Source organism: Aplidium turbinatum, chromosome 4 (genome assembly GCF_918807975.1).
Source record: "Aplidium turbinatum chromosome 4, kaAplTurb1.1, whole genome shotgun sequence".
Lineage (NCBI taxonomy): Eukaryota > Metazoa > Chordata > Ascidiacea > Aplousobranchia > Polyclinidae > Aplidium > Aplidium turbinatum.
The window spans coordinates 42,699,401-42,710,381 of NC_137475.1; the positions used below are offsets into that span (position 1 = coordinate 42,699,401).

Genomic DNA, 10,981 nt, shown 5'->3' on the forward strand with positions numbered 1-10,981 from the left:
ATTCTTATTATTTGGATAATAACTTCTATTTCTTAATATCAGTAGTTTGGTGGCATGTTGAATCATTATTACAGCAGTTTGTTTTGGTCGCTCAATGCATTTATCAACATCTGGGTTATAAATTGATGTAAACAGACAAAAAATTTATGTTTGTTGATACCGTACCGTATCGATGATATGTTATGCAAATTATATGTTTTCATAACATTAACCTTGCTATGCATTGAGCAAAGCTCACTGCTTGCAGTTTGAGCACTTTGGCAAGGTTGACACTTGACAGTAATACTATTTTTGGTGTTTAGGTACCACAAATGGGAAAATGATATCTCCATGGCCATTCCAGTGTAGTTAGATGATGAATACAAACAATAGATAGCTTCAACATAGATAGCTTTAAAAAAAAGAAAAAAAAATAGCTTCAACATATTTTTTGTTTCAGTTGCTTACACATAGTGAAATATGTGCAGCCTATGCAGGTGAGAATGTTATAGCTAAATGCCCAGCGTCTAAAATTTTCAATCTTTATTGCAGACTTTGAATTTAACTAATAAGCTCTTTCACCTGCTGAATGGTGTTTTTCTATTGAAATCGAACCAAATATTGGTTGTAATCGGGAGTGCTAAAGACTAACATTTACCACTCTCTGAAATATGCCTTTGGAGGATGAGTCAGAAACAGATAATGGCACTTCCGTTGAAAGGGTAAGCGAGGTTTCATACAGTACTTTCAAGCCAGGGACGGATCCAGCAAATATTCTTAAGGGGGTGGGGGGCGATTTCAACAAAACACAATGATGTGTAGGTCTAGATTAATCCGACCTTGCAAATACACCGTGAATGAAGTTATTTTTCTGTGTTATAAGATGGGTGATCGCCCCCCCCCCCCCCTCCGAATATGCCACTGTTTCAAGCTTTAGGTCTAAGCGGTTATTAGTTTTTCGGTAAAGTGACGTCATTTTTGAGGTCTCTTTACAACTCGTAGTTATTTTAAATTTATATGCACATTTTCTTTACTTAAGAATCCACAACAGAAGTAGCTCATGAATGTAATGCATCCTGAATTAAGCGTTTCTTTACTTTGATTGTTTTCTTTTTGTTTCAAAACAGAAATTGTCCGAACCAAACTCGTCGACGTCATCAGCTTTTCCCAGCTCATCGACCGAAAGTAACCCCGGTTTGAGGTCACCAAAGGTCACTGCCAAAGATGTCAAAGAAACGCATTGCGAACACTCACGGAACAGTTCAACGAGCGTGGTATATTACAGCAACAAAAAAGAAGACAACTCACCTGCTGAACTCGACCAAACCATGAAAGACAATGAATGCGTTGAAATCGAGATGGGACCTGCTAAATGTGGCACTTGTGAAAGCTGTGGTCAAGAACTTAACCTGATCACCAGACTTAATGACACCGAAGCAGACAAATCCGAAAGTTCCTCATGTTTGTTGGCCTCGATAGCCGATGTAAGTCTCGTGTGAACTCATTGAAACAATCTAGTTTAGTTTAGATACAGTTTTGGTTTAGCAGACCTGTGCAACATCGCAGGTTTGCCATTCACTTTTCTACAAAATACTGAAATTAGTGAACTTGTGAATTGGTGATGTTAATTATTTCTTGCGTTTTTTGTCCTTTTGCTTCGAAGCTTCACGTAAAAGTCTGAATTGTATCAGTTTGAGGAGTATTATTTGCGTTTTTTCTAAAGAAAGAATGCCTATGTTTGTTGTAGCTACCTAGAATTGCTGTTTCTTTATCGTAATCAATGGAGAATGGCCGATCGTGGCTGATCATCGGGATGAGAAACGTTCTTTTTCGTAGAAGACTTTTTTGCATGCAAGCAACACATTTATGTAATTTATCTGATAATTTTATTTTTAGGCCGATTTATGTCGAATTTGCCATTGCGAGGCAGACGGGAGTAAGGATAGTTTGATAGCCCCCTGCAAGTGCAAAGGTTCCTTAGCATATGTCCACCATGAATGCTTGCAGAGGTGGATTAAAAGCTCAGGTGGGGTCAACTTTTAACTCGATTTGTTCATAAAATCAAGTGCTTGTTTGGTAACAAACTTCTTGTGTTGTTTTAAAAACTTTCTGTTGAAATTCCAGCTTCTCCTGCTTGCTAGATTTAAAAAGAGTTGGTCAAAAACTTATTTCTTGAGCACAGTCTGCTGTCAAGTTGACAGTAGACTGTGCTTTAGAAATAAATTATCAACTTGTGACTACCTCCAAAGTCAGTGCAATTGTTAGGCTCAATGTAAGCATGTCCTTACTTTCCTGTTTTAGTCGCTTTAGCTTCATAATAAACTACACAGTTTGATGTTTCAACTGTCATGAAGCATTTTTCATTGTTTCAAAGGCATTTTTTCGCAGGTCATAAACATTGTGAATTATGTGGATTTCAGTTTGCAATGGATACAAAGCTTAAACCGCTGATTAAGGTTGGTGAAGTCCGCTAGCTTTTTATTCTGTTTTCATTGTCAGGCATCACAATATGCTCGCTCAATAAAATGATACGTTGTTCTGGTGTAAACTAAGCTAAACTATCGCAAGTTGTTTCAGGTGATAATCCGCTTTTATTACGCGTTACGTTTTGTCAATCAGACACGACTGACTTCTTTAAGGGGTGGATCAGGTAGTAACTAGTAAGTACCTGTAACCAAGACCATGTTGCTATAAAATGTTTAGTTGCTTTACAGCAACACGATCTTGTGTTTTGCCATGCCAGATGGGTCGTCATTACCTGATCTAGCCCCCTGAAGAAGACAGTCGTGTCTGATTGACGAAACGTCGGAATAAAGGCAGATTATCACCTTACACATCTTGTAATGATTTAGCTTAGTTTACGCCAGAAGAACGTGTCATGTTATTGAACTACAGTACATTCTACTCTACAGTAAATATGCCTGATGAACAGCCTCATTCACTTTTATATATATGCTTGCTCTATTGGAAAAAAAAAATGCAGTGAAAATGTCGCAAGAAAATTCTATTCACACAAAACAATTGTTGTGGCCATTAAAAGCTTAATTTGCCGCAAAATGAAGACCAAGAAATTGCATGTTAATACGAAGTGCGTTTCGACCTTGATTCGGACCATTCCTGTATGCTTGAATCTCCTTATGCTCATGTTGAACATACAAGATGCTTAACAGGAAGTGAACTGATGTTAGCAGCATTAATGTCGCGGCCGCCATATCGTTTATATATTTTCCGATCACATGGTCTGGAATATTCTTGATATAAGAAGATTCAAGATGATTCTTGACACAAAGCTAGCTAGTTGTGTTCTACTGTGCTTAGTTAGAAGTGGTTTTGCTTGTAAATAAACACTATGGGATTGTAACCTTGGATGATTGCTTTATAACAGTGGGAAAAATTGTCTATGTCAAAGACTGAACGAAGAAAGGTCTGCTGTTCTGTTACTTTCCACCTCATTGCCATTATTTGCGTAGTCTGGTCCATATACGTTCTTATAGAAAGAACTATCAATGAATTGAATATCGGTATGTTACTATCCCAGACAACAAAATCCGTCATTTTTACATTGTTTCAACGTCTGCAGACTTTGAATCAATATAAAAATAACGGATTTTGCTGTCTGGGTAGTTGTTACATTTATTAAAATGACAAATATATATTTATTTTGCTGGCAATTATGTCCAGCTTCATTGGCGTAGTGGTTAGAGTGCCTGCCTTTGAATCGACATGCGTTGGTTCGTCACTCTGTCAGGTAATACCAAAGATCTTATGAAAATGGTGCTGCATCACATTCTTGCTTACCACTCGGCATTGAGGCATTGAATTTAAGGTAATTGGTTGCGTCTTTACACGATTGCCCTGAAATTGTCTGCTTTGTAAAGTGCCCCGTATCTACCTGCCATGCGTACAATGCTGTGCCCAAGCTCTGGGGTGCGCACAATCGAGTGGTTTCTTGACAGTTAAAAGGTTCTGATTTTTCTCCTAATGTTATTACTGTCATGCATATGTGCAGTGCGCACAGTGTGTACTGGCATTGTAAAAGTTTTTGAAAAGTTTTAACGATTAACTATGCAACGTCATATGCTACTAGTTTTGCCAAATAGTTTAGCTGCTTGAAATAGATAGATTGTATTTGAGGAGTCAAGTATCACCATGTGGAAGGGTTATGATCTCTTACTTGTCATATATGTAATTTTGGGTTCAAATTCCATCAAAGATTTCATTGTGGTCAATTGTCTCAGTGAATTGTTTACATTTTCCTTTTGTTAGCTATTACCTACAATTTCCTAATAGCCACTTCGTGTATAGGGACGTTAGACTGGCCTTTCTGGACTAAGTTGGTGGTGGTAGCTGTCGGCATGGTTGGTAGCCTGGTTTTTATGTACGTTCAATGCAAGGTAAGCTGATTGTTGATTAATTGGAAAATGATAAAGCTTTGGTTTGGTAGAGAGTTTGCTTTGTTGAACCATAGAGAAATTAATGAACCATAGATTCTCTAATTGGAAAATGTGCCACTTTTTTTTTAATGTTCATAAAATTGCATTAAAATGGCAACTCTGACCCCTTGTTCAACTTCATCATCATTTCCCATAAACCAAACCCAAGCAGCAAATTAATCGTTTTTGCATTAATTCAACGTCTGCAGACATGGAATCAATGCAAAAACGATTGATTTGTTGGCTTGGTATGGACTTAACGTGACGTCATGCGTATAAAGCCTATTAAAATTTTTTGTTATCAGAATTTCTTCGTTTCTAATGCTGTTGACTGCTCCCGAGAGTCCAAAGTCAGACATAAGCTGAGAATGCAATCGGGCACTAAGCTTATTCTCCTTTGTGCAATGCTGTTGGCATAATTTCAAATTTAGTCCCAGGTTGCAATTTGTGAGAAGTCAAGTCACTTTAAGTGAGCAATTTCAGTCTGTAGAATATATCTTGGTTTATGGGTCGTCATCGTTAAACCAACTGCAATTTTTCAAAAACAAATTGTGTATATTTTGCATCATGACGAGTTTATCAAAGCTGAACTGATGCTTTTCCTGTTTGCTGATTCATGCAAGTTAGAAGCACCGCACTTAATGTGTATAGGTCGCCATGTGAATGCTATTATTATTAAAAACAGCGAATTGTCTTCCATCTGTTATGCTGTCTGTATTCCATCCTGGACATGTTTCTCTTTTCAGACTTACGCTGATTTATGGCGTCGCTTGAAAGCGAACAACCGCATCATATACGTGCAAAATCAACCAGCTGGTGCCAATGGTACGTGCTTATCTAATGGTCTACCGTTTCAAGATATCATCACTTCATAAATGTTAATGCAAATTCCGTGTTATATGCTAGTGTCCTTTTAAAAGTTTTTTAAGGACATTTTTAGCCCTACATCGTTTCAGCATGCCTTTTCAGTTGGTAAAGTGGTTGTTTTTACATTGAATCTACGTCTGCGTTTTATAAATTTGGCTAATCGGTTCTCAAACCAACGCTTGTCGTTTTCTGGACAAATTATTGCAACAGTTGGTGAACAAAACAACCAGTGAGCTATTTTAAAGTGAATATCCTTCCCACCTGCTCTATTTTGTTGCAACAGGAAACCATTGTATCTCTGGGGAACGCACGCAAACAGCCCAGCCTTTTCGTCTTTTTTGCATTGATCCGACTTCCGCAGATGTTGAGTAACCGTTGTAAAAAACCTAACTTCTCTACATAATGCAACAGATGTGCTTCTTCGCTGGGTTCAATTATTTTATGTTTCAACTTCTGTAGCACGAAGCATAACACCAGCCACTTTATGCGCTCCGCATGGGAACATTACATAACATGACGCCCAGCTCCGCTTTTCCAACAACATGAGAAGGGTCAATTGTCAAGTTACAATTTTTTATGCCTTTCGAAGCTTGCTTTCTACAGAAAAAACTTAAGCTACTGTAAAACCAACTTCACTCCTCATATAACCTACAAGCAGTACATCAGGCCTTAAAACTCGTATTTTTTTCCGGCAGCCATCGTGGCCTACCAGGAGTTCCTTCTCGGCGGCCAAATCTGCGCGCTTGAAGGCCAAAATACAAATAACGATAGAATTAAACTTGCTACAATGATCACTTAGCGTTTGTTGAAGTCTGGGCGACGTCCTCCAATAGAATCGTTGCACCACGCAATGACTGCTTTATCGGGATTGTAATCCGGTATTGCGGGACCATCTAACGACACTAAATTGTTTCAGCTGCTCAGTAAATTGTTTCAACTGCATTACCGAATACCGCCTTTCTTAAAATTTGATCATTTATAACGTTATGATGTCACCATTAAGGGTGTGAAGTCACTAACCCATGGCGGGAACATTTCTCAACTATGAAGACACGTGTTTTCCCCTTGGATGTCAACCTAGTTCTCCTTTTTTACAACGATTCAATGTCCGACAACATTGCATCGACATAAAAACGATAATATTGCCAGCCCATGTAAATTAGCACTTCAGATTAACACTTTGTTAAAATAAACATCGGGAATTACAAACAAGACTTAGTCAACAAGACTTAGTCAAACAGGCAAATGCGCGAAGGATTTTTAAAATTTTTATTCTAGAACATTGAATAAGCGGAAAAATCGTCTTGTTTTTGTTCAATTATGTTCGTCTAGTACTGCTCTATAATCATGCAAAAAATCGCAAACCTGCGACTTGTGGTTTCGCATCACGGTAATTAACGACTCGCGCATTCGCACACAATGGATGAATGCGCGTCGCGCGTTGGCCTAATGCGTTCACGCATTTGCGAATGCGCGGGTACAGCTGATGATCGCAGCTGCATATATTCCATATATACAATAGCAAATGTTCCCGCACAATACAATACAACAGTGGTGATTAAGTTATAACGCGCTGACCTAATTCTGCGTCACTCTTTGATACTACATATTTTCGACAGTTAATCCAGGCTCATTCTATTGCAAAGTTAAATAATTGGCTAGAAGAAACCGGCGGCCAAACTTGGCCGACTGAGAAGGGAGCACCGGCGGTCTTACTTAGCAGCCATGGCCGCATGCTGCTTTAAGGCTTGTACATTATTTTGTAAATCAGGAAAAACGTAACCCTTCTAGTGTTGCGGGTAAACCAAACGCGGATGTAGTTTATCCCTAGCCTCGTAGATCGACGTTTCCTTTTATTGTTTTTGCTTGATACGTTTCTAATGGCCATTGTTCGGAAATAAACAAACCTTTGTGACGACATGGCACACGTATTGGGAGGTTTCATTACGATATGATGAGGGCGAATGGTGACGCGATAATTGACGGGTTCTCTTATTGTTTCAGACAATCGGTGCGCTACTGCAGCAGAGGACAAATCTAATTTCGCACCAGATTCCAACAACAAGGAGATTGCTATGGCACCTCTGGTGGCATCTGACAACCGCTCAGACCACCGTGTTAGGGTTTTATAAACATGTTTTGGAATGCGCTTGGTATAATGATGGCACAACACCAGATTATTTAATGCAAAATACTTTTATTCTTTTTTTTAGTTTTACACTTTATCACATTTTACCGTTTTGTTTTCGCACAAAACAGATCAATGACTCCAAAACAGAAAATGTAGGAAACCCTGGTGCTTCAAACGTGACGCTTTCCTATTTTCCTCATTTTTAACCTTTGAATTGCTTAAAGATGATGCTAGCAATTTTTTCATGTTTTTATAATTTTGAGGCATAATATGTCGTCTGTTATTTGCCGAGCCCAGAGATGGACGTCACATTAGCGCAAAGCACGTAGCTGCGTCTCAGCTGGACACTCAACGGTTTGATAAAGGTTAAATATGAGACACGAAGATTGCTTCCTTGCCTTCCCTTCTGCTTAAAATAATTCTTCAACTCCCAGAGTGCAAGCTTGTATTGATGTTTTAACAATTCGCAGAAAGGTTGTGCTGTTGTTGGAAGTCTTCCGTCCACCACTCAGTATAATTCATTGCGTTACAAGAATCCATTCTCAGGGTAAACTGCATTTGGTTTTGCTCTACCAAGTCTTCAATTGTTTGCGCAACACTGGAGTAGTGCAGTTTCTACGTAATGTACAGTTTTCTGTACGCTAGCCTTGTCAAGGAATGGGAAGATGGCAATTTCACTTTTGCGTTTTTCGTGCAGCTTGTAGGTTTTGTAATTGCGGACAAGGTTCATGAGCATTTCCTGAAGAAAACTACTGTTTTTATCATTGCTGGGAAGGTATGGTTGTCGTGTGACGTAGTGAAGACATTGGTTTCACTTCTGGTGCTTGTTGATGTCGTGTAAGAAAAAGATTGCTGGGAAGACATGATATCGGGGTTTGGCCCATTTTCTTAGCTCTGTGGTTTTTACTACTCGCCTTTAAATGATTCCCCAATATTAACATCGTTGAGATAGTTGATATAGACAAGATTGCTTAAATTTCAGGCTGCTGATGTAAAGCCAGGTGAGTGTAGCTTCGTCCAGTGCCGCTGCTATACCGTACCATGCATTCCATTTGACGCCTTGCTATTGAGTCGTTGAAGAACGACAGCAAGTCATGTTTAAGATTCTCAATAAAGAACTTCTTCTGAATAAAATTTGTTTCGAACAGGTAGCAGCACGCTGCCCTGATGGCATACCTGATTACTTGGCTTATAAAAAACGACAAATTGACCTTTGTGCTGTGTTCCTAGCAACCTACATCTTGTTATTTCGGTTCATCACCAACAAAGTATGACATCATAATGTTGTTTGGGTGGGAGATTGATTTACTCCTTATTGTTGTGGGAGAAAAGGAAATGATGACTATCTATCCTACAGAAACAATCTTGTTGGGTCTATGTTTGTTATGTCTTCAGCTTCCGATTGGCCCCTGTCTTTAAGTCTTATTTCATTGTAATATCTACCCAGACCGCAAAATCTGTCATTTTTACATTGACTCAACGTATGCACCCATTTGTACCTAAGGGTCATGGACCGTTTTGACAAGGCACGGTGCTAACGAGAACTGTCGCAAGCTCAGAATAACTGACTGTTGCTGTGAAAGCTTGTCACGTTTGCCTGTCGTATGCAAAATACAGATACAATGTCTTACTACATTTCTCAACTTTGGTTCTCTGATTGTATGATACATGATTGCGTAATTGCAGCAACTTGAATTTTCCTACTGCAGTTCAGGGTTTATCAAGAGAGGGTAAATTTATTTCTAAGGTTTATTGAGGTAGAAGAAGTTCATGGGTTTTGATGCGAAAATAATTCGTAAGTATCAATGTTACTGTCAAAATCGACGAGAACTAAACAATAGATTGAGAACCCCTGGTTTTTGTCACACAGACTGATTTATGTTCTGTTTGTGAAATTGTTTCTTTCAGCTATTTAAGTGCATTTTGCCTTTTCAACATGACGAATTTTGTTTATCTGCCATTTTTTGTACTGTATAGATAAATTATACAGAGAAGCTTTGCATCTGGGTTGTGTCCGGGTTACAAAGCCCTTTTGTTTTTACTTCACAGTAGCTGTGGTTATATGACTGTGGTGTTTCTATGTGCAATCTTTTATTAATGTTTTTCTATTATCGTACTGAACCTGAGCAGGCCAATACAGCATGTTTATGCCGGTGGAATCAGAAGACCTTTATAAAGCTCTTCGTGGGTCGAGAGTTCTTGTTTCGACTCTTAGGGATAGCGCGTCTAGCTTCTATCACTTAGACTCTTAGAGTCGAACCAGAACATCAGTATCAGACTATCAATTTCTACTTCATCTATCGATTGACTGCTAAGTTGTTACCAGCATATTGCTGTAAAAGGAGATAAATGTAAAACATTCCTGGATACATACCTACGTCAGTATAGGTGGGCGCATTCACTTCTAACAAGCATTATTTATTTATTGTTGGAGTGTCAGATAAAGCTTTGCTCGTTTATTTGACTTTGGTTATTTGTTTTTCGTTTTGTCGGCTCCGTGAGCGCTGTCATTGTGACAGTTGTAATAAAGAGGCACGTGTGGATGCTTAAGGTTGCGAGGTTGCCAATTACTCAATTCAGTCACTCAGTCTTCATTGCTGCGAAAATGTTGCCCCACGAACCATCCTGTTGGTCGCAGCAGACCGCACACTGTGACCGGTTGTTCTTCCAGCCTCTTTGTTTTGTCAACGTATCTACTGTAGATCAGCGATGTGTTTGTTGTATTATTTCATCAACAAACTGGTTTATTTCATTTGTAAAAGCAGTAGCCTTGTTCTGTTTTTTTGTTTAAACCAGGGATGCTCAAAGTTTTGTTGCTGCATTTCGCTGGTCTTGGCGAGCCGCATTAAACGTTTCACCCTCTTCTTCCTTGAAATTTGGCCATTTAGATTGTATTATGTATTGTCGTGCCCAGATAGGGGCCGCGGGTATTGTTCCAACGGCCTCACTTTGGGCACCACTGATTTAAACGTTTCGATATCTTTAACTAAATTAAAAACAATCCTCACAACCGTCTATATGCGTTTATTTTATTTCCATTTCTAATTGTTACGTAGCCAACTTCAAAAACTTGTTTGCTTTGTCAAGGCTCACAGCAGAGGAATTACGTCACGCCTTCATTGCCCAGAAAAGAGATTCTGTTTATTCTTTCAAGGACAGAGTTTAAATTCATGTTGGCATGAAACCCGAACCAAAAATGCTTCAAAATTTCTTTGTCTTTCTAATCCAGATCAGTGTTTTTAAAATTGGCCGTCACTTTCGTTTCTAAGGCCGTTGTGGGTCTGTCATATGTTTCTGTGTAAGCCACGTCTTAATAAATGCAATTTCCTGTACGTTGTGTTGCTGTCCCGTAAGCTCTAGAAATTGCTTTTGGAGCGTTGCACCAAAAAGCTAATAATCAATTTTTGTAAACAAACAAATTTTTGTGGTCGAAAAGTCTTCCGTATGTTCAGAATATCCCAACAACGAAGACTATCAGCTCAACGAACTCATCTTCGGGGCTTGAAAAGCAAAGTTTCCTCGTTTGAAAAACTAGACAAGTTTTACTTAAGAAAATACAGTAAAACTTCAA

The 10,981-nt window shown here is 38.8% G+C and overlaps 1 protein-coding gene across 1 annotated transcript; it reads left to right on the forward strand.

Annotated features, from left to right (window-relative positions):
* Positions 1 to 539: 539 nt before the first annotated feature.
* On the forward strand, positions 540 to 10,742 carry LOC145768818 (E3 ubiquitin-protein ligase MARCHF8-like). The gene is made up of 8 exons (XM_082580417.1): positions 540 to 701; positions 1,107 to 1,463; positions 1,876 to 2,005; positions 2,368 to 2,435; positions 3,365 to 3,500; positions 4,285 to 4,373; positions 5,159 to 5,237; positions 7,284 to 10,742. The coding sequence occupies exons 1-8, from the start codon at positions 651 to 653 to the stop codon at positions 7,409 to 7,411; spliced, it is 1,038 nt and encodes a 345-aa protein (XP_082436543.1). The 5' UTR covers positions 540 to 650; the 3' UTR covers positions 7,412 to 10,742.
* The last annotated feature ends 239 nt before the right edge of the window (positions 10,743 to 10,981 follow it).